The sequence below is a fragment of the Amphiura filiformis genome, chromosome 10, assembly GCF_039555335.1.
Source record: "Amphiura filiformis chromosome 10, Afil_fr2py, whole genome shotgun sequence".
In the NCBI taxonomy this organism is placed as follows: Eukaryota; Metazoa; Echinodermata; class Ophiuroidea; order Amphilepidida; family Amphiuridae; genus Amphiura; species Amphiura filiformis.
The window spans coordinates 52099538-52124390 of NC_092637.1; the positions used below are offsets into that span (position 1 = coordinate 52099538).

The 24853-nt window shown below is 35.7% G+C and overlaps 2 protein-coding genes across 2 annotated transcripts in view; one reads left to right on the forward strand and one right to left on the reverse strand.

Annotated features, from left to right (window-relative positions):
* The window catches only part of LOC140163012 (translation initiation factor eIF2B subunit delta-like), a 28666-nt gene extending 26076 nt beyond the window's left edge, over nucleotides 1-2590 (reverse strand). Inside the window, exon 1 of the mRNA XM_072186349.1 lies at nucleotides 2458-2590. The gene's annotated coding sequence lies outside the window, so the exon portion shown is untranslated. The remainder of the gene's footprint in view (nucleotides 1-2457) is intronic.
* Nucleotides 2591-3005: 415 nt separating this feature from the next.
* Nucleotides 3006-11334, forward strand: LOC140163018 (uncharacterized). The gene is made up of 6 exons (XM_072186355.1): nucleotides 3006-3249; nucleotides 4274-4512; nucleotides 6077-6203; nucleotides 6639-6827; nucleotides 8880-9047; nucleotides 9390-11334. The coding sequence occupies exons 2-6, from the start codon at nucleotides 4363-4365 to the stop codon at nucleotides 9836-9838; spliced, it is 1083 nt and encodes a 360-aa protein (XP_072042456.1). The 5' UTR covers nucleotides 3006-3249; nucleotides 4274-4362; the 3' UTR covers nucleotides 9839-11334.
* Nucleotides 11335-24853: the final 13519 nt, after the last annotated feature.

Here is a 24853-nt window from a genome sequence, read left to right on the forward strand (position 1 = left end):
TCAACGGATTTCGTTAAAATTTGGGATATGTGTTGCTAACACGTTAGGGAAATAAAGTTGATATGTAAAATGGGAATAAGTGGTTCCTGATTTCTTTTATGACTTCATGAACTTGGTGCTCCACAACTATCAAAAAGGAACTGGTTAAAATGCTTCTATTTTCAATGTTGAGATATATTTTGTATTTTTAACTTGCGACATTATTTCACTGAAACTTAATTAAGCCATAGGTAACAGGTTACCACAACCATACTACAGCAATGTTGAAAAAATTGTATTTCTTGTCACCTATACCACCATATTGGGTAGTTTTCCGTAAGCTTAGCTTTTGTGATTTTGGTAACTATTTTATATTTATTTGTGAAATCCATCTCAACTAAGCATTCTAAATTGTACTCACCATTTACATCCCAAGGTATATTAGTATATCCACCTTGCACTTCTCGATATATATCCAGTTAAAGACAGAATATCAAAATTATTCCTCATTATGATACATTTTGTATCACAGACTCTCACATGTGTATTCAAAATTGATGCTTAAATTTGACCTGAACCAATTGACCTATAACCTGACATACTGTGACCTAATAGCCTTTTCTTCTCCTAACAACACATCAATAACAACATCAATATCAAATTGACTAATGACTATGCATCTATTGTGTAAGTGTTTATTTAATTTATTCAGTGTTATATATTTTGCAAGCACCACTAGATTTTCTATAGAGAGTATAACAAAGGATTTAATGTATTCTATTCATGTACCCTACTTGAACATGTTGAAAAGAATAAATTATGGTTTGTTATGAAACACGCATCTGAGTTACCAGGATACGGTAAACAAAAAATATATAGGGCTAAAATGACTTACTATACAATGGTTTAAAAACACCTTTTTTATTTATTTTTTTAATTTTTTTTTAATTTCAAATGATCCGTGCATATATCGCCTCGCTATAAATGAAAAAAATATGTTTTTAGACCAATCAAACCAATATATGGGTGTAGTACGCCCTTAAATACTGGACATCGCCAATATATTTATGACAAATTTGTGTCCAGAACACGAAAAGTGTCCAGACCTCACGCTTGCTCTCTCGGCTACAACAATGGCGTAATCCATGTATTCCAGCGGTTCAAGCGTAGCTATGAATAATTAAGCAGATGACGATTTACCAACTCTGATGATGCGTAATGACCTGACCTTGTCATACCGATGAGTTACATAGGTTTGATCCACCAGTCACCTTACTGCTTACGCACGGTCATTTTATTCCGCCATGTTTATTGTTTCGAGATCGGGGCCAAGAAACTTAGGCTACACAACGTGCACAGCTCTGACAATTTCCCACAATGCCTTGCGCATTTCCAGAAGAAGGCCTGGCGATTTCCCACATTTCCGGTAAAATTGTAAACAACGCCTGATGTTCGATAGGGAAAATGGAGATACCGAAGTCGCATTTTACATCAAACAGCTGCAAGAGTAAAACGTTCTGAAGGATCGGTAATGATTAACAGCTGGTCTGCTATATTTGAAGTGCATATTGAAGACTGAAGTTTGTAAGTTTGTGACTTCGTATATTTAATGCAATTGATATTATAGGAAGCTTAAATTGGCAGGCTCTCGTGCCGCTGTCTCTGTCTCTTACGCGTATATGGGGCGTTCAGGGTAAGTCATACTGAAGTATGACTTACCCACACAGGGTATACCACAGCCCAATCAGGCAATGACTATCTAAATACAGATCTATACTTCTATAGGGATGATGACGGTGTGCATCGTTCAATAATATCAATAGAAAGGCATGATTAGAATAAAAATTTTGATGCAAAACATGAAAATGACAATTTTCAGACCCCTTGTCCCCTGAATAAGTTTTTTGGCCAGCACCTACTCATAGTTATAGGATCACGAACAGTGCATGAGGCCAAAAAAAAAAAGTTGTTTGCTTGCCCTCAACCGACCGACCCTAATTTTGGAAATCAGAAAAAAGGTTTTTTTTTCTATTTACTGTACAAAAGAATACCGACCCTAATTTTGGAAATTCCTGAAAAAGTTTTTTTTTTCTTTTCAAATTTTTGCATTCTGCAGATGTAAAAAAAATGTATTTTAGAGTTTTTGTTCAACATTTTAGTTGTTTTGTAATGTTAGTTGATTAATTTTGACACCAAAATTGTCTGATTTTTCATATTTTGAGCCTTAATTAATTACAAACAGTAGAGTTGGTTAGTAATTTAAAAAAAAAAAAAAAAAAAAAAAAAAGAAATCCTGACCGACCGACCCAATTGTTAAAATTCAATTGAGGGCAAGCAAACAATTTTTTTTTCTTGGCCTGATGACAGATGAGTGACGAAATACTCCTTTTTTAACCGACCCTAAATTATATCATTTTTACATGAATCTACAACTCAAATGATCGTAAAAATTTACCATAATAATAATCTATTTCTTACCTACGGTCGTCTTTTTTATAAGTGTCTCTCTTCAATCATAAGCGGCTCAAATGATGCAATTATACTGCAACATCTTGCCTTCGAGAACCGCAAAAACATGACTTTTACAAGTAACCTACGACCTTTGACACCACTTATTTGACCCGCAATTTTGGTTCTCGGCTGTTAATAGTTCTAACGTTCATTAATATACGGAGCAAAACTAATGGTTATCAGCAAAAGTAAAAACCTAACTTGTCAACTTTTTCGAAGGGGTTAAGGGAAGTTTCCAACTTTTTGATTGACTATAGCTAAATTTCAACCCTTTCATTATTAATTTCCAAATAATCTAAAAAGAAGGATTCGCGTTGATGACAAACTTCATGCCTTATCTTTACACAAACCCATCAATTTTCTCAATTTAATTTCTTACTAATCCTACACCCCTAAAATACTTTTTGGACTAATCTTTGCTACCAGTCTTACGCACGGTACCACACCCGACCTGTATTCAGTTTACCAGTTGAAGCATGTACAACTTTTTGGGTCATATTTTTGGCAGTTCAGATGGTTCCAGGTGAATGGGTTTGAATACAGTTGTTTAAATATTATTCGACTATTTTCGTCCCACGGAAGAATTATGTGAACTTGACTATGAGAGCCGCCATTAAAGAATGTGTTCTAAAAATATCATGGGCGATTTATGAAGAAATTGGTAATCGCCTTTGATTAAATTTGAGTTTGAGAGACTTAAAACTAAATTGAACATGAAACAGTGGAATATCTAACGTATAGCCTAGATGAATCATAAAGGTAAGTTCAAGTTTATTTCTCTATAATATTATATAATGAATACCGGCAAATAATAATATATAAACCCGCCTTGCTGTCACTTTGAGCAAAGGTCGAATAGTAGTAGGCCTACTGTACTATTAAACTCGGTGACTCTCGTTTATTAAGAGATATGTTTCTGAATAAATTAAAAGTGCTTTATTTGGTAAAATATTAAATGAGAGAAAATAATAAATAATACAAAATGTACATGACTTATATTACAGTCTAATTAGAGCTAATTAGTAGGCATACTTCCGGAAATTGCCTGAGCTTCACTCATCATGCTCATTACACACAACTGCACGACATGACAATCTTGTAACCATGAAAATAGTCATATTTAGGTCAAACAAAGCATGTGGGTGAGAAGAACATCAACTTTTATCATAGACATTACAGAATTACAAGTATGACTTGCGTATGTATTATATTATCATGATAAATTTGCATAACATTATACATGTAAAGGCCCATTCAGTGATTTGCTCATCCGGACGATCGTAAAAATCATCCAAATTTAGATTTTGGTACCTTTGTCATTGTCATAGATGTGCTAATGTAGCCTGCTAGTGGTTCAGCCGAAAGCCGTGTATTTAAGACAATATAAGACATTTTACACGAATCTGTAATTTAGATACTGGGGTAATTTTTTCACACTTGCGCTGGGATCACTGAATGGGTCTTTAAGTGCATATTACATTGTTTTTACACTTTCTTTCATTCCTTCTTTATTTTCCTTCTTTCTTTCTTTCTTTTATTTCTTTCTATTGCTTTCTTCCTTTCTTTCATTGTTTGTTTCTTTTAATTTTCTTCTTTTCTTCTTTCTTTCTTTTTTCTTCTTTCCTTCTTTCTTTTTTTTTCCTTTTCTTTTTCCTTCCTTCCTTCTTTCTTTCTTTCTTTCTTCTTGGGGTCCTTGTCCTTTCTTCTCTTCTCCTTTCAGCTATGTAGTCTTTCAATTTTTTATATGTTTTTTTCAATTTGTTGATATTTCTTTTATTATCAGAATGTGATATTTTCGAATCATGAAGCTACCTTGAACCGAAACTATTAATTGCATAGCAGAGTTTGACGTTAGTTCTTACCGTGTTAAAAATGAATTTATCTGCAATGAAATACGTGGCTTGGTCCGAGAAGGCGCAGACATGTAAAGATGTGATGGCCAACCATCCTGCACCATTACTGGTCCGAGTGGAGCAGGGATACTGCAGTGAGGAGGATGGGGACTCTCTTGGACAAGGACAGGTAGGACAATGTGAATAAAAAAATAAATATTAAGTATCAATTTTACAAGTTTCTTAAGCATTTCTTATCTTCAGTAGATAAATATGTGAGTTGTCTTCAGAAGATTATATAAACACATAAACTATATCTACTCCCCATTCCAGAAAAATACAGCACTAATTTTTGGGTTCAAAAATATTATCAAGTTCTGCCAAATGGAACATAGCTCAATCCTAATCATTCATTTAGTCCTAACTGGAGATAAAAGAAAAAGTTCACTATTTTACTAATTTCTTGAAAAAAGAGCCAAAAACGTGCATTTTCGGATGTTTTCTGACAATCGAGTAACAAAAAGCATTCAAAATCTTGATTAGGCTCCCTATATGCCAAAATTTTGCTCTTTAATTTTCACTTTTTTGTGTCACTTTAATTAAAGAATGAAACATGCCTTTTCCAAAAATTAGAATGCATAAACTGAAATTAGTCTTAGTACAAGTCTTTGGGCTTGATTGTCACAGCATACGAAAAACATCATAAAAACACATGTTTTTGGCCCTTATTTCCAAAAATTTGCCAAAATATTGAAATTTGACTTTTATTGCTAGTTAGGACTAACTAAAGGATAAGGATTTAGCTATGTTTCATTTGGCAAAACAGGATAATATTTTTTTAATCCCATAAAATTAGTTGTATTAACTGTATTTTTCTGGAATAGGGAGTAGGTTATAGATAGCACATGAACTTTGTCAATAGTAATGTTACAGCATGTGGACTATCCTTAGTATAAAACATATTTTAAAGTATTTCAAGTTAATCAAGTATATCGCATTATGGACTATATAGAGCGACTGTACATGTTAAGTCTTCGAGCTTCCAAAAAAAGGCTTTATATATTGGGACAATGTGAGGGCGCAAAAAATGTTGTATTTTACACTATTTTGGCCCATTGGGGTAAATTGGAAATCGATTTCCTTATCCCTTTTATTTTCCTTTTTTCTTTTTCTTTCATTTTTTGTCAGAGGGGTCCCTTTCTGTTTCTTTTTTGTCAGTAACTTATTTTTCAATATATCTAATCTGAAGGTATAGTCTATGTGCATGCTATGCTAATTACCTGCTGAACGAAACACACGCATGTGGTATAGCTATCTTCAGTAGATAGCACATGAAAATGAAAAATCTGCAGAGCGGAGGTGTACATGAACTATCCGGAACTATCTTCACTGAGTAGAAACGGTGCGATCTTCAGTTAGATAGCAAATGACTATATTCATGCAGTAGATAGCACATTTTAGCAATTAGCTAGGTTTATTAAACCAGAATGAACCCAGTTAGCACATCTACTATAATCACATCGTTTGTGTTATTGGATAACACATAATTTATTTATCGCAGGAAGAACATGAATGATCTGTCATCATAGCTATTTTCAGTATAGATGTCATGATAATAATTCATCCATGTGCAATTACGTTTCAATAATTGTGATGAATTTTTAAAAAACAGCTTGATATCGTTGTTTATTTTCTTCCTATCACCAGCTATTACCTAACTCGTTCAATCCGTCATAATTGTTTTCTCTTTGCAGATCATTCGAGTTCAAAAATGGCTCACGCAACAGAGAGTTATAGCAAAAGATACAGGAGGCCGCCATTTTAGTTTTCCTGTTCAGTTTCCAGTTCCGTTTGAAGTTTCATCGGAGAAAAAGCGAACACGTACGTATGATCAGGGATATGAGACAACCTCATATCCCTGGTATGATTAATGAACGAAGCAATCTTATCAAATTTGATGAATTTCTTGTCATTTTGATGAGAATATCCGATTGATGTTGAAGAGAAATATGTTATGCCCCCATCTAAATTGTTTCCCTTGTTAAATTGGACAAGTTTCTTTTCAAAAATAAATAGATCGTTCGTATTAAGAGTGTATCACGTGGATCCGGATATTTTGAATTTTATCCTGGCCCAGGGTCCCGAAAAAGAATGGATCCTCAATAGTATATAGGCCTACAGCCCGTTTTCAAGATATGAGCATGATGAGGGGGGTCCAAGTTTTGAATGTATATACCTACCGATATCGATAAGACGTTTTAGGTACCGATTGACCACCTTCAAGAAATTCAAAAAAATGTTATGTTTTATTTTCAGTACTAAAGAAGCGTGTCCGATCATTGGCCGATATTGTACGCAACTTCACTCTGCCCAAGACGGTGATGATGAAGATCGATAACGATAAGCCTTCGGAGTATGCAATAGCGGCCGCGTTTGGAAGCGAACCCTTAGAATTATTACGGATACATGAAGATGTATATCTCCATGGGAACGCTGTAAACTATGGTAAGTTTTTAAAATCATTAAAATCATTATACATGAAGATGTATATCTCCATGGGAACGCTGTAAACTATGGTAAGTTTTTAAAATCATTAAAATCATTAAAATCAATGATTAAAATCATTGTAATAGTATTATTTTTGCTTGAATGCTTGTCTGTCTAGTACGTATGTATGTCGTTCTTTCTATGTCTGTCATGAATCTTGTAACGACCACGACCCTGGTTCCAACATCGATATCCTAAGTCAAGACACCGGACTTGAGACTACTGACATTGAGATATTGTATATTATGGCTTTAAGTTGAGAATTTTGGACAGTATTTATTGTGGGACATTAGAGCACATCAGACATATCGAATTGCATTCTGAATACGAAGAATGTCCTTCTGATATCAAATAATTTTGATTTTTTTTGAAATTCGCAATGTAGTACATTTTATGGCAAATGATTAAAATTAATATTTTGAAATAATTATAACAGTCCTCGAAGTAAACTTTATAAATCTAATGATATATTCTTAAAGTATATGTAGCAGGAAGGAAAAACCGACAGTCAATTGAAAATTTTGACCTTTCATATTGAAGATATGGATTTTTTCCCCAAAAGACCTAATTTTTTGGTGTTTTGGGAAAAATCATCCCACCTTTTCATACACTTTTTAAGTATAAATCATCAGATTTATAAAGTTTACTTCAAGTACTGTTAAATATCAAAAATATCAATTTTAATGATTTGCCATAAAATGTGTATTAAATTGCGAATTTCAAAAATCAAAATTATTTGATATCAGAATGACATTCTTCGTATTCAGAATGCAATTCGATATGTCTGCTGTTCTCTAATGTCCCAAAATAAATACTGTCCAAACGTTCATACCCCAGCCCTTAATAGTCTATATTTTTTGCTTGAATGCTTGTCTGTCTAGTACGTCTGTTCTCTCTATGTGTCTGTCATGAATCTTGTAACGACCACGACCCTGGTTCCAACATCGAATCGATATGGCCGTATAAAATTAATGTTTTGGTTCTCGTCCCCTCCCTCCTCAATTTCTGGGATATATCAGATTTTTTTTTTTTTAGATTTTTCAATTATTTTAGACTTTGGAATGATTTATGAATTTTTCATACATATAAATAAGTTTATTAGAGAACAAGGACCACTTCCAAGTCTTGTTGTGGTACTCTAGGGGGTTTATTCCTCAGAATCACACATTTGAAAAAAAAAGTGCCTCATCGTTTCCTCGAGCACTGTTGGAAAAGACCGAAAACTACAGACAATGCTGATTTTACACTGAAAAAAAAAACCACCTCCCTCCCTCATCAATTCATGAAAATCCTCTGGACGAGAACCAAAATATTAATTTTATACGGCCTATCCTAAGTCAAGACACCGGACTTGAGATATTGTATATTATGGCTTTAAAGTCATAATGTACGATCTTATAATATGAATTTGGTTATTTTTTTTCAAACCTGATTTTTTGGCATATTTGTAATGTTTACACATGTCACAACTTGCACCTAAATGGAATCAGCCACATTTCTTGTGTTTCTAGGTAAACAGAGCAAAGTTCGACATAAAGTCATCATTCAAAGAATTATGACTTTATGTCCTCCCATAGAACTGCGTGTTAAACGGCCAAAACAACAAGCAGTGTTTCTTTCACTTTACCTCATTATTTCAGCTCAAAATTAACAGAAACCATTCCCGATAATTATTACTAGTATTATTTCAGCAATTTGAGTATATAATGACAAATTTAAAATTTGAAGGAAATCGTACATTAAGCCTTTAAGTTGAGAATATCGGTATATCATTTAATATTTTCAATATAAATTGTGTATAGGCCTACCTCAGGATCACGAACTATACCTTGAATCTTGTAACGACCACGACTCAGCATCAAGACGAATGACAGGTGAACAGACACATAACAAGGTATAGTTTGCGTGCCGGGTTTTGCGTCATCATATTTCGTGAGGAAAAGGTGAACTGAAGGTAGAATAATTCTGATGAAACATATTTTGAAATGCCTTTAATGTATACCTCTACAGGTTCGATAGATCCAACAGTAATCAACATTCCCATTCATGTTAGCCTGGAACTGAAAGTTGGAAAAGGACTAGATAATGGCGACCTAACTGAATGGAATCAACTGTTGAGAGACATAGATGACATCATTGCAAAAGACTCTGTGTATGACACCACACGGGCTAACCAAAGTAAATATTTCAGTCTTATCTATCTTGTCAGTAGGACTATCTTGTCTTTATTCGAGGAACTTCTTTTATTCTTTAGGGAAGGGAAGGGAAGGGAAGGGAAGGGAAGGGAAGGGAAGGGAAGGGAAGGGAAGGGAAGGGAAGGGAAGGGAAGGGAAGGGAAGGGAAGGGAATTAGAAGAGGAGGCAATTAGAAGAGCAGACAATTATTAGAAGAGAAGAGGGACCTATAGGAGCCTGCAGAGGAGAGGGAAGGGGTAGGGCGATGAGACAAGTCATCCCCAACCAATGTTTTTAAACATATTTAATTTGTCTCTATCCCTAATCCCTAAATGTTTTGTTTCAGAAATTCTGGTTTATATGCCCGCAAAGAATGCCGACGACAATGATGAAGTGCTAGGCATCGACGTCCATCGATCAGTATCGAGTACCGACGACGACGGACCCGACGACATCAATCAAGCATTCGGCGACGAATACGAACAAGACCGAAACTCAACAGGAGGTGGTAGTGCATCCGGGCATTCCATTGGATCCGGTGAAGTTCTTGAAGAAGATTCCGAATTTGTCGATGGAAACCAAAATGGCATCAGTGGTGGTGATGAATTCGGAGAGTTTACAAGTTATACGCAGCGCACGTCATTTATGTTAGAAGATGGCGGTATGATTCCCTCACGCGGAAGAACGCCGTTGGATTTAGATGGATTTTTCCAAAATCAAAATGGTCGACGAAAAACGGACGAACATACAGAGGAGCAACTCTTTCAGGGTACGGTCTCTAAATTGTCATTTTAAGACCTCAACACTGGGGATACTCTATGCCTGACCAGGAAACAGGCGAATCCTCCACACAACATTCAAATCAAGCACCCTCAAATATGACTTCGTCGTCGGAAGAAAAGACTTTCACAAAATTCAAGAACTTGACAATATCAAAACATGCACAGAGAATACGCAATAAAATGAACAAGAAAACAAGATCTGATAAAACATCAGCAAGTCAAAGGCAACCAAAAGATCTTGCCCCACAAAAACGTCTGAGGCGGCTCTCGGCTGTCCCGTCGGACGTGTATTCGCTAACCTCGCAACAAGTTTTAGATCTGCTCAAACTATTAGCTCTTTCAGAATTCGCACCAGCATTTGCTTTTGATCGAATCGACGGCAGGTTGCTTAGCAAAATGTCTGCCGATGAACTTATTACCAAATATGGAATGGATGAGGATCAATCTGCTAGATTATTAGCACACGTGGACAGGGACGACCCATCACAGAAGGATGAGAAAACTCTGACGTCATATCAAATAACTAATGGTGCATTAAATGCTGATTATCAGCAAAGACGAGCTAGTGCGTCTGAAATTAGCGGTACAAATTATACCAATAGGTACTTTTAATCGTAAGGATTATGCAATTAAGTAATATGATATTATATATATTAGAGAGAGCACCAACTACGATAATGCAGTTTGCCGACTTTCCTTTCCAATACATTACATTGGTGATCTTAAGTCACTCAGCTCTGTGCAGTAAAGACAAAAGAATATCTGGCATTCGCAAAGGCTTTGGTTTAATTATTTGTTACTTTTCTTCATCTCAAACGATCCAGCTCATAGCTCATCATAAAAGTCGCATAATTTTATCGCAGTGATTTTACTTTGCTAGCTCAAGAGATTGCACCCCAGCAAACACAAAAATGTTCTTAATACGTTTGTTCAAAACGTTTTAATAACATTTAAATGTTGGGTTATACAAAGATCATGAATACGTTTTTAAAACGTTATTGTAAAATAATTTGGGCATAGAGTTTTGCAAAATATTTTGTCAACAGTTAAAAAACTTCCTTTAGAATGTTTTGGGTCACGTTTTCAAAATGTTTTATGAATGTTATAAAAACATTTTATACCCTTTATATAAGCCGACATTTAAACCTTTTCCATAAAACATTGTGTGTTTGTTGGGACATCATGTAGGACCGTGTTTAACTTTTCTTATTTCTCACAAACTTGAAACTGCTTACCGAGAGGAAGCTTTCATTCAGTATTCTCTAGGACGTCTTCTCCGGTATTCTCTAAGGACCCTTCACAGCTCTTCACGTATAATGGCGCATGGCAAAGTAATAATGTGTTTTAGTACTTATTTTAAACAGAAATGCATGTCATTTGTTTCTGGTACAGGATGAGTACTATAATGGTCACTGTCACTAACGTACGAGCGTTGGTAATTTCTTTGGATGAATAAGTACAGCTTAAATTTGCTTTGAAGAAAATATGATGCTATTTTATTCTACTATATTTTATTACATTGTGTTTCTGATTTCTTGTGACCGTTGTTTGCTATCTACCGTAGATAGCAGTAGATATACAAATTACGTTGTTTGTTATCTACCGTAGATAGCAATGGATGCACAAATTACATTGTTTGTTATCTACCGTAGATAGCAATGGATGCACAAATTACATTGTTTGTTATCTACCGTAGATAGCAATGGATACACAAATTACATTGCTTGTTATCTACCGTAGATAGCAATGGACGCACAAATTACATTGTTTGTTATCTACCGTAGATAGCAGTCAATATACAAATTACGTTGTTTGTTATCTACCGTAGATAGCAATGTATGCACAAATTACATTGTTTGTTATCTACCGCAGATAGCAATGGATACGCAAATTACATTGTTTGTTATCTACCGTAGATAGCAATGGATGCACAAATTACATTGTTTGCTATCTACCGTAGATAGCAGTCGATATACAAATTACAATGTTTGTTATCTACCGTAGATAGCAATGGATATACAAATTACATTGTTTGTTATCTACCGTAGATAGCAATGGATACACAAATTACATTGTTTGTTATCTACCGTAGACAGCAGTCGATACAAAAATTACATTGTTTGTTATCTACCGTAGACAGCAGTCGATACAAAAATTACATTGTTTGTTATCTACCGTAGATAGCAGTCGATACAAAAATTACATTGTTTGTTATCTACCATAGACAGCAGTCGATACAAAAATTACATTGTTTGTTATCTACCGTAGATAGCAGTCGATATACAAGTTACATTGTTTGTTATCTACCGTAGATAGCAGTGGATATACAAATTACGTTGTTTGTTATCTACCGTAGATAGCAATGGATATACAAGTTACATTGTTTGTTATCTTCCGTAGATAGCAATGGATATACAAGCTACATTGTTTGTTATCTACCGTAGATAGCAGTGGATATACAAGTTACATTGTTTGTTATCTACCGTAGATAGCAATGGATACACAAATTACATTGCTTGTTATCTACAGTAGATAGCAATGGATGCACAAATTACGTTGTTTGTTATCTACCGTAGATAGCAATGGATACACAAATTACATTGTTTGTTATCTACCGTAGATAGCAATGGATATACAAATTACGTTGTTTGTTATCTTCCGTAGATAGCAGTGGATACACAAATTACATTGTTTGTTATCTACCGTAGATAGCAATGGATATACAAGTTACATTGTTTGTTATCTACCGTAGATAGCAATGGATATACAAATTACGTTGTTTGTTATCTACCGTAGATAGCAATGGATATACAAGTTACATTGTTTGTTATCTACCGTAGATAGCAATGGATATACAAATTACGTTGTTTGTTATCTACCGTAGAAAGCAATGGATACACAAATTACATTGTTTGCTATCTACCGTAGATAGCAATGGATACACAAATTACATTGCTTGTTATCTACCGCAGATAGCAATGTTTGCTTGATAGTTTTTCCGCTATCTACTCAAGATAGTATTTATTTGTTAAATACAAAGAAATTAAGAGAAAGTATTTTGTTAGGCCTATCTATTGACGATATCATTTTTAAACCTAATAAAATAATACAAAACAGAAGGAAATCATAAGAGTCAGAAAGAGCATTTGGTATATTTTTTTATATTTCCTGTTTGTTTGTCTGTCTGTTTGTTTGTTAGATAGCATTGTGGGCCTAATAAAACGACAGAAAATATTTCACAAATTAAGAAAACGTCTGTTAGCAAAGTTTGTTTTGATGTTGTTTTTTTTTGTTTATTTGTTTGCTTGTTAGTTAGTTTTTCCGCTATCTACTCAAGATAGTATTTATTTGTAAAATACAAAGAAATTGAGAAAGGTTGAATATATTTTGTTAGGCCTATCTACTGATGATAGCATACAAAAAGAAGGAAATCATAAAACTTAGCATGACACGAGTCAGAAAGATCACTTGGTATATTTTTTTTATATTTCGTGTTTGTTTGTCTGTCTGTCTGTTTGTTTGTTTGTTTGTTTGTTTGTTTGTTTGTTTGTTTGTTTTTATCTACTCAAGATGCCATTTACGGTGCGATTTGCAAATCACCCGTTGCGACATCCATCATCTTCTGTGAACACGCGCGCGCCCACTTACGAAATGTAAAAATGACGACGCTGACTAAAATTTAAAACGGCACTTATAAAGCAGAGATTATCATCTGCCTGTTTCTCTATTTTACTCTTCCCCCCTTCTTTTTTTTAATAGCGCCGAATGCCGATTTAAAAAAAAAAAATAAGCCGAATGCCGATTTTTTTATTCGCGCAGAGTACCCGTGCGCGTTTTAGGATTTTTTTCGCTATATCTACTGAAGATAGGCCTAGCATTTAGAATCTCATATATTCCCAAATTTACGCCTGTAGTCTTGTCCCAAATTAAACCAAAACAAAATGTCGCAACATTTGGAATTTTAATTTGATCTTCAGAAGATAACACATGATTCTATAAAATATCGCTTTAGGGTTCATATATCGCTAAATCCGCCTGTGAAGCGGTTTCCGGTAAAAGTTCATCACGCCTATAGTCCCATACTTTGCATAAAAATTCTAAAAAATCGGTACAATATTAACAATTTTAGTGTTGAAAATCGTGTTTTACTAGAACTTGTGAATGTGATCTCAACAAATTTGGAAAGAAAATGCGAAAATTTGAGTGATATTTACGATCATTATGTGCGCATGAACAAACGAGGTCAGAACGCGGTTAGCAGTCGGATGTAAACACGGGAAAATTTGGCCTTTTTATATAGCACTAATTTTCTCAAAAATTAGTCGGACCTAAAATCTGTAGTCATTTTCAGAAATGTTATGCAGAATTTTGTTCTAGTTAAGATGATATCAAATATATATTTCAAAGTTGGACGTAACTCGACTTATGGCCAAAACGCGAGCCCTGTTTAGCACGTAAAGTCTCTGGAAAGCTATTTTGTGGTCTCCTTTATCTCGTTCAGCAGACAAAAACGACAACCAACGGGCATTTAAATTTGAGCTATCTGCAGTTGATAGTAAAATCACACGAATCCGACAAACAACATAATGACATAAAACAGATAGAGAAATGTAAAAGCTTTATTTCAAAGTACGGTATTCAGTTCTTGAGATATTTCAATTTTAATAATACCCATATGTAAATCAATGTAGGAGCTCTATAGACACCGGCACCAGAATCGAGCAAATTACGCCGGCATGTCTCGCCACATTTTCTTTTAGTATAAAAATCGGCACTAGGCCGAACGCAAAGCAATAAAGAAATGTTAAAATAATGAAGCTGACCAAAATTGCTATCTTCAGAAGATAGCAAGCAAAAAAATAAATAATAATAATAATAATAATAATAAACAAAACAAACAAAAAACATTGCCTAGCACGCGTTGTAGATGATGATTCAGTACGGCGCGAAACGGCAAAACTACATTGAACGGGGTTGCGCGCTCAGTTTCTCTGCCTGTTTCTCTATTTTTAAATCTTTTTTCCCTTTTTTTTTATAAATAGAGAGCATATAGGCCGAATGCCGATTTTTTAATTCGGGCAGAGTAACCGTGCGCGTTTTAGGATTTTTGCGCTGTATCTACTGAAGATAGCATTTAGAATCTCATCCTGATTCATTGCATCTTTCTAGAAGTAATATTTTACATTATTTTCTCTAAATTTTTAGTTCATCATGTAGCGCCGAGTTTTTTCTTTCTAATACATCAGTCCCTATCAGAAAGTTTAAAGCGATATTACAGACTCATCACTTTCCGCATCTGCGTGTTTCTCTATTTTTACCTCTCCACCACCCCCATTTTTTTTTTTTAATAGCGCGGCATATAGGCTGAATGCCGATTTTGTTTTATTCGCGCAGAGTAACCTTGCGCTTTTTAGGATTTTTTTCGCTATATCTACTGAAGATAGGCCTAGCATTTAGAATCTCATATAGTCCCAAATTAACGCCTATAGTCCCAATTAAACCAAAACAAAATGTCGCCACATTTGAAATTTTAATTTGATTCTCAGTAGATGTAGCACCAGTAGGCCTCATTTTCTCGCAACGTGCTCGCAAACGGCTACCGTATCTTCTGAAGATAGCATTGCGGGCCTAATAAAACAACAGAAAATATTTCACAAATTTAGAAAACGTCTGTTAGCAAAGTTTGTTTTGATGTTTTTTGTTTGTCTGTTTATTTGTTTGCTTGTTAGTTATTCCACTATCTACTCAAGATCACCCGTTGCGACATCCATCATCTTCTGTAAACACGCGCGAGCCCACTTACGACCTGCATCATTTACGATCTGCATCATTTTCTCGCAACGCGCTTCGCAAACGGCTATCTTCTGAAGATAGCATTGCGGGCCTAATAAAACAACAGAAAATATTTCACAAATTTAGAAAACGTCTGTTAGCAAAGTTTGTTTGATGTTTTTTGTTTGTTTGTTTATTTGTTTGCTTGTTAGTTTTTCCGCTATCTACTCAAGATAGTATTTATTTGTTAAATACAAAGAAATTGAGAAAGTATTTTGTTAGGCCTATCTATTGACGATATAATTTTTAAACCTAATAAAATAATACAAAACAGAAGGAAATCATAAGAGTCAGAAGGAGCATTTGGTATATTTTTTTATATTTCCTGTTTGTTTGTTTGTCTGTCTGTTTGTTTGTTAGATAGCATTGTGGGCCTAATAAAACGACAGAAAATATTTCACAAATTATGAAAACGTCTGTTAGCAAAGTTTGTTTTGATGTTTTTTTTGTTTATTTGTTTGCTTGTTAGTTAGTTTTTCCGCTATCTACTCAAGATAGTATTTATTTGTAAAATACAAAGAAATTGAGAAAGATTGAATATATTTTGTTAGCCCTATCTACTGATGATAGCATTTTTAAACCGAATGAAATAATACAAAAAGAAGGAAATCATTAGACTTAGCATGACACGAGTCAGAAAGATCATTTGGTATATTTTTTTATATTTCATGTTTGTTTGTCTGTCAATTTGTTTGTTATCTACTCAAGATACCATTTACGGTGCAATTTCCAAATCACCCGTTGCGACATCCATCATCTTCTCTGGACACGCGCGAACCCACTTACGACCTGCATTTACGATCTGCATCATTTTCTCGTAACGCGCTCGCAAACGGCTATCTTCTGAAGATAGCATTGAATATTTCACAAATTTATAAAACGTCTGTTAGCAAAGTTTGCTTTGATGTGTTTTGTTTGTCTGTTTATTTGTTTGCTTGTTAGATTTCCGCTATCTACTCAAGATATAGTATTTATTTGTAAAATACAAAGAAATTGAGAAAGGTTGAATATATTTTGTTAGGCCTATCTACTGATGATAGCATACAAAAAAGAAGGAAATCATAAAACTTAGCATGACACGAGTCAGAAAGATCACTTGGTATATTTTTTTTATATTTCGTGTTTGTTTGTCTGTCTGTCTGTTTGTTTGTTTCTTTGTTTGTTTTTATCTACTCAAGATACCATTTACGGTGCGATTTGCAAATCACCCGTTGCGACATCCATCATCTTCTGTGAACACGCGCGCGCCCACTTACGAAATGTAAAAATGACGAAGCTGACTAAAATTTAAAACGGCACTTATAAAGCAGAGATTATCATCTGCCTGTTTCCCTATTTTTCCCTTCCTTTTTTCATCTTTTTTTTTTTAATAGCGCCGAATGCCGATTTAAAAAAAAAAAAAAAAGCCGAATGCCGATTTTTTATTCGCGCAGAGTACCCGTGCGCGTTTTAGGATTTTTTCGCTATATCTACTGAAGATAGGCCTAGCATTTAGAATCTCATATGTTCCCAAATTTACGCCTATAGTCTTGTCCCAAATTAAACCAAAACAAAATGTCGCAACATTTGAAATTTTAATTTGATCTTCAGAAGATAGCACATGATTCTATAAAATATCGCTTTAGGGTTCATATATCGCTAAATCCGCCTGTGAAGCGGTTTCCGGTAAAAGTTTATCACGCCTATAGTCCTAATAGTAGACTTGCTAAGAGGTTGAACACTGCATTTTTTAGAACAAAGGTCCCACTTGGCATGGATGTTCCTTGGGGCAAGAGAAAAAGATTCATCCAAAGAGACACTCTGTCTCTATGCATAAAACCCCCTAATTAGCATAAATTATGCTAATTAGTACCCAAAATAAGGTATTTTCTAACTTTTGGACCATTTCACCTAAAAAAACCTATAAATAGTTGAATTTGGTTTACTTTAGGGTGAGGAATTCATTTTTGGGGGTGTTTTGGGAATCCGTGCCCATTTTGACCCTCAAATTCAAGATGGCTGCTGGCCGCCATCTTTAAAATAGGCGTTTTTACAACTTTTGAACCATTTGAGCTACAAACTTGTGTGGCATATCAATTTGTAATAATTTGGGGTTGGAAAACTCATTTCTGGCACTGTTTATGTGATACGAGGTATTTTGAAAAGGGTACCAGGGTTTTTAAATGTAAATTCCGAGGTACCTGTCATTGGCTATATGGTAGAAGGATGAACATCAAAGTTACTTATGAATATGTATAGGCCTACCTTAATTTTAAGCACCTTTGAGGACACACTTTATAATGCATATTTTTACACAGTTTTACTATTATTTTCAAGTCATTCTATTGATAGCAACAAGCGTTATTTGATTTAAAATGATCAGTATGGATACATGAGACTGAAATGTGTGTTTTATTTGTCAGTTTGTCAGGAATGAGCCAATTACAGATCCCGCATCGGTAAACTTATCTGGCCAACCTAAGAAAAAATAGAAGCGTATTACACAAAACGGCAGAAAAATATCTCAAATATCTCTCAAATCTCAGTGAGTATGGCGATTTGCCAAGCTTTGTAGTAGTAGATGGTATCTCTGGTTCTGGCGGTGGTGCGAGTAGTGTAGTAGTAGAGCCATTGCAGAGGTGGTGTCAACCAACAGAAGGTGGGTCAGACAAAGCTGATAAAGGCTGAGAGGAGTACATACTGAAACAGCCCGGTGAAAACAAGGTGAATGAGCTGTGGCATGGTTTATGAATCCCACATTGCATACCGTTTAATAGCAGTCTTTATAGAAAGACAGATATAGTTCGTGAAACCCACACAGCCAAAATTATAAAAGCATAAGGTTTCAAGAAACATCTGCCACTGCTTTGATCACGGGTAAATTCCTCTTCGACAGGATATGGTCAATTTGATCCCTGACATCAAGGAAATACAAAGGTCATCTGGTTGTTGGGATCTGGTGTTTCATGAAGATCTCAGTCAAGCAGATGTTTTCAGGCTCTTTCTCAAATACCTCAGAAGCAGACTCTCTTGTTCCAACATTGAGATCTTTACTGTTATGCTTTTAGATGGCCCTTGCATCGATGTCCATACATCCTGCTTCTTCAGATAGGCTTGTGTTATCACTGGCTCAAACCACCCGATGTTCAATGGTGTATAAAAACGATCAGCAAATCCCCAGAGTGTGCCACATTATCTGCGTGAAATAGAGGCCACAATATCCCTTATGATGGCAATAAAGGTATATTATGATGACGGTTATAAAGGAGAGTCTTGTTGGCATGCCGGCAGAATGAGGCTGAGCATTGATATTGCTAACTCATTACTCATTGGAAATAGGAAGGTGTTGTAGTTCTTGAAGCCACCAAAGGAGTCTTCACGACTGGCGGAAGTGACAGCATTGATTATAATCCCTCATCAACAACTGCGTCATTTCAGTCTGTTTTCCATTGGACTGGCATCAGCATGTGGCAAATGACTGCAATCACTCCCAGTGGATGCATCTTTGAGGGCACGGTAGCTCAATGGTTACGGCCTTGGACTCATAATCTGAGAGCTTGCTTGACGTGCGTGGGTTCGAGTCCCCGTCCCGCCACCGTGTTGCGCCCTTGGGCAAGGCGCTTTGTCACGCTTGCCTCACCCCACCCAGGTGCAATGGGAAGCTGTTAGGGGTAGTCACAGTCGTTGTACTGATGAACCCTGCGCCATTTGTAGGCAGCAAACGTGGTTCCGACATATTCTAATAACGGCGAAATAAATGTAAAGCGCTTTGAGGCTGTTTCGGCATAAAGCGCTATATCTACATTTATTTATTTATTTTTATTTTGCCTAAGGATGACATTTTTCATGTTCCATCACTGCATGACATTAACACCCATCCAATACCTGCATCCAGATCACTGCAGCTGGTCCTCCAAGATGGCTATCAGTGGTTGAATTATGTAGATGATCACTTGGAAACGCAGCTGACTAGTGATGACTGTGGTTCTTGGGCTCCCTACCACGTAGAGCGTTCATCCAGGTCCCCCTTATTCATTTCAAAGCCCTCTATACTCCCACTGCTGACAGAGTCAGCAAACATTCCTATTTCAATATGCTTCACTGTATGAGTACCTCAATCCACGACAGACACTCGTTGTGGTAGCTGATCAGCTACTGTACACACTTGCAAAGCGTTTGCAGTGGAAGTTTTCAGATACAGACATTACTGAAGTTAAGTACTTTGTCTTGTTTGAGGCCATGCACACTTTAAAAGATGTTGTGGTAGGTTTTAGGTGACAGGTTGGAGGGCAGTGGGGGAACCACACCTATGAATAAACAGTGGGAGAGCATAGTCCTTCCTTAGTGCATCTCACATCTGCAGGACTAGATATGTGCACCAAGTATCAGGCACAGCTGTTCATTCTGATGAAGAAAACCTATACCCAAAATGTTGAGTTGAGGCAAACTACTGCTACAGGCCTTGCTCCTGACTTGCCATTTGCTGCCGCTTGTCAACCCTCGAAAGAGTGGGGTCAAGCCTTTCCCATCCCGAAGCAGACTTCTGGTTTAAGTCTTCGTTCTGCCAGCACGTCAACAAGATTCTCCTTTATAACCGTTTTCATATGCACCTTCATAACCATTGTAAGAGATAATGGAGCCTGTCGTTGACGCAGATGACGTGGCACACTCTGGGATTCGATGATTTTTTGCATACGGAAGTGTACATATTGGTTTGTGCCTGTGATAACACAATCTTCTGTGAAGAAGCAGGACGTATAGCGACATCGATGCAAGTTCCATCTAACAGCATATGTAGGAAAGATTTCAATGTTGGAACAACAAAGTCTGCTTCTGAGGAATTTGAGAAAGAGTCTGAAAACATCTGTTTTTTTTATCAAGAATATCCCTTCACAGAATCTTGACTGCTTGTGCCAAATAAGAAGATTTTCTAAAGCTCTTCTTGTCTCCAGACTCCCAACAATACAAGCACCTTGTTTCAGAAGAGTCCTTATTTGCAGTTGTTGTCCCTTGGGATTCACAAACAATACCAGAGCTCATTCGCCTGATATCACTGTGTATGCTCATTTGGTTGGTGGATAAACAAGCAAAGTAGATTTAAACTGTCATTCAACACAAATTTATTGAGATATTTACTTCAATATTTCGATGTGTACAACACACATCTTCATCAGGAGGGATCTGATGATGAACTGATGGAGTTGAATGTCCTGCTCTCGACCTTTGATGTCCGGATTAGGGCATTATATAATAAAGGAAGCTCATTCAGCTTGTTTTCACCGGGCTGATTTGGTATGTAGTCCTCTCAGCCTTTCTCCTTGCTTGCCCGATTCACCTTCTGTTGGTTGACAGCGCTTCTGCAGTTTTTTTTATGTCATACGGTATGCTTAGTTTTCCTTGGCTCTATCTACTACTGCACTGCTCGGGGTCGCACCACCACCACAACCAGGAATATCATCTACTATTGCAAAGCTGGGCAAATGTCATACTCACAGATATCCGATTTATATTTCAGCAGTTCTGTGTAACAAGCTTCTATTTTTTTAGGTTGCCCACATAATTTTACAGATGATGCTGGATCCTTAATTGGTTCATCTCTGACCAACTGAGAATTAAAACAAATTCCAGTCATATGTATCCATACTGGTCATTTTAAATCAAATAACGCTTGCTACTATCAATAGAGTGGACTGAAAATTCAAAAAACCAAACATGGATTATAAAGTGTGTCCCTAATGGTGCTAAAAATTAAGGTATATTAAAACATAAGTTTGATGACCATCCTTCTACAAAGGTACCATGGAATTCACATTTAAAAACCCTTGTACCTTTTTTCAAATTACCTCCTATCACATAAACAGTGCCAGAAGTGAGTTTCCCAGCCAAAATTAGTACAAATTGATATGTCACACAAGTTTGTAGCTCAAATAGTTCAAAAGTTGTAAAAACGCCAATTTTAAAGATGGCGGACAGCGGCCATCTTGGATTTGAGGGTCAAAATGGCTACGGATCCCCAAAACAATCCCAAAAATGAATTTCTTACCCTAAATTAAGCCAATTTCAAATGTTTACACATGTCTATAGGTGAAATGGTCCAAAAGGTAGAGAATACCATGTTTTGGGTACTAATTAGCATAATTTATGCTAATTAGGGGTTTTATGCATAGATACAGAGTGTCTCTTTGGATGAGTCTTTTCCTCTTACCTCAAGGAACATCCATACCAAGTGGGACCTTTGTTCTAAAAAATGCAGCGTTCACCCTATTTTCACCCCTTAACAAGTCTACTATAAACTTTGCATAAAAATTCTAAAAAATCGGTACAATATTAACAATTTTAGTGTTGAAAATCGTGTTTTACTAGAACTTGTGAATGTGATCTCTACAAATTTGAAAAGAAAATGCGAAAATTTGAGTGATATTTACGATCATTATGTGCGCATGAACAAACGAGGTCAGAACGCGGTTAGCAGTCGGATGTAAACACGGGAAAATGTGGCCTTTTTATATAGCACTAATTTTCTCAAAAATTAGTCTGACCTAAAATCTTTAGTCATTTTCAGAAATGGTATGCAGAATTTTGTTCTAGTTAAGATGATATCAAATATATATTTCAAAGTTGGACGTAACTCGACTTATGGCCAAAACGCGAGCCCTGTTTAGCACGTAAAGTCTCTGGAAAGCTATTTTGTGGTCTCCTTTATCTCGTTCAGCAGACAAAAACGACAACCAACGGGCATTTAAATTTGAGCTATCTGCAGTTGATAGTAAAATCACACGAATCCGACAAACAACAAAATGACATAAAACAGATAGAGAAATGTAAAAGCTTTATTTCAAAGTTTATTTCAGCGTCATACGGTATTCAGTTCTTGAGATATTTCAATTTTAATAATACCCATGTAAATCAATGTAAGGAGCTCTATAGACACCGGCACCAGAATCGAGCAAATTACGGCATGTCTCGCCACATTTTCTTTTAGTATAAAAATCGGCACTAGGCCGAATGCAAAGCTATAAAGAAATGTTAAAATGACGAAGCTGAACAAAATTACTATATTTAGAAGATAGCAAGCAAAAAAATAATAATAATAATAATAATAATAATAAAAAAAAACACAAAAAAAAACATTGCCTAGCACGCGTTGTAGATGATGATTCAGTACGGCGCGAAACGGCAAAACTACATTGAACGGGGTTGCGCGCTCAGTTTCTCTGCCTGTTTCTCTATTTTTAGAGTAACCGTGCGCGTTTAGGATTTTTTCGCTATATCTACTGAAGATAGCATTTAGACTCTCATCCCGATTCATTGCATCTTTCTACTCTAGAAGTAATATTTTACATTATTTTCTCTAAATTTTTAGTTCATCATGTAGCGCCGAGTTTTTTCTTTCTAATGCATCAGTCCCTATCAGAAAGTTTAAAGCGATATTACAGACTCATCACTTTCCGCATCTGCGTGTTTCTCTATTTTTACCTCTCCACCACCCCCCATTTTTTTTAAATAGCGCGGCATATAGGCCGAATGCCGATTTTGTTTTATTCGCGCAGAATAACCTTGCGCGTTTTAGGATTTTTTTCGCTATATCTACTGAAGATAGGCCTAGCATTTAGAATCTCATATAGTCCCAAATTAACGAATATAGTCCCAAATTAAACCAAAACAAAATGTCGCCACATTTGAATTTTTAATTTGATTCTCAGTAGATGTAGCACCAGTAGGCCTCATTTTCTCGCAACGTGCTCGCAAACGGCTATCTTCTGAAGATAGCATTGCGGGCCTAATAAAACAACAGAAAATATTTCACAAATTTAGAAAACGTCTGTTAGCAAAGTTTGTTTTGATGTTTTTTTTGTTTATTTGTTTGCTTGTTAGTTAGTTTTTCCGCTATCTACTCAAGATAGTATTTATTTGTAAAATACAAAGAAATTGAGAAAGATTGAATATATTTTGTTAGCCCTATCTACTGATGATAGCATTTTTAAACCGAATGAAATAATACAAAAAGAATGAAATCATTAGACTTAGCATGACACGAGTCAGAAAGATCATTTGGTATATTTTTTTATATTTCATGTTTGTTTGTCTGTCAATTTGTTTGTTATCTACTCAAGATACCATTTACGGTGCAATTTCCAAATCACCCGTTGCGACATCCATCATCTTCTCTGGACACGCGCGAACCCACTTACGACCTGCATTTACGATCTGCATCATTTTCTCGTAACGCGCTCGCAAACGGCTATCTTCTGAAGATAGCATTGAATATTTCACAAATTTATAAAACGTCTGTTAGCAAAGTTTGCTTTGATGTGTTTTGTTTGTCTGTTTATTTGTTTGCTCGTTAGATTTCCGCTATCTACTCAAGATAGTATTTATTTGTAAAATACAAAGAAATTGAGAAAGGTTGAATATATTTTGTTAGGCCTATCTACTGATGATAGCATACAAAAAAGAAGGAAATCATAAAACTTAGCATGACACGAGTCAGAAAGATCACTTGGTATATTTTTTTTTATATTTCGTGTTTGTTTGTCTGTCTGTCTGTCTGTTTGTTTGTTTGTTTCTTTCTTTGTTTGTTTTATCTACTCAAGATACCATTTACGGTGCGATTTGCAAATCACCCGTTGCGACATCCATCATCTTCTGTGAACACGCGCGCGCCCACTTACGAAATGTAAAAATGACGAAGCTGACTAAAATTTAAAACGGCACTTATAAAGCAGAGATTATCATCTGCCTGTTTCTCTATTTTTACCTCTTCCCCCCTTTTTTTTTTTTAATAGCGCCGAATGCCGATTTAAAAAAAAAAAAAAATCGAATGCCGATTTTTTATTCGCGCAGAGTACCCGTGCGCGTTTTAGGATTTTTTCGCTATATCTACTGAAGATAGGCCTAGCATTTAGAATCTCATATATTCCCAAATTTACGCCTATAGTCTTGTCCCAAATTAAACCAAAACAAAATGTCGCAACATTTGAAATTTTAATTTGATCTTCAGAAGATAGCACATGATTCTATAAAATATCGCTTTAGGGTTCATATATCGCTAAATCCGCCTGTGAAGCGGTTTCCGGTAAAAGTTTATCACGCCTATAGTCCCAAACTTTGCATAAAATTCTAAAAATCGGTACAATATTAACAATTTTAGTGTTGAAAATCGTGTTTTACTAGAACTTGTGAATGTGATCTCTACAAATTTGAAAAGAAAATGCGA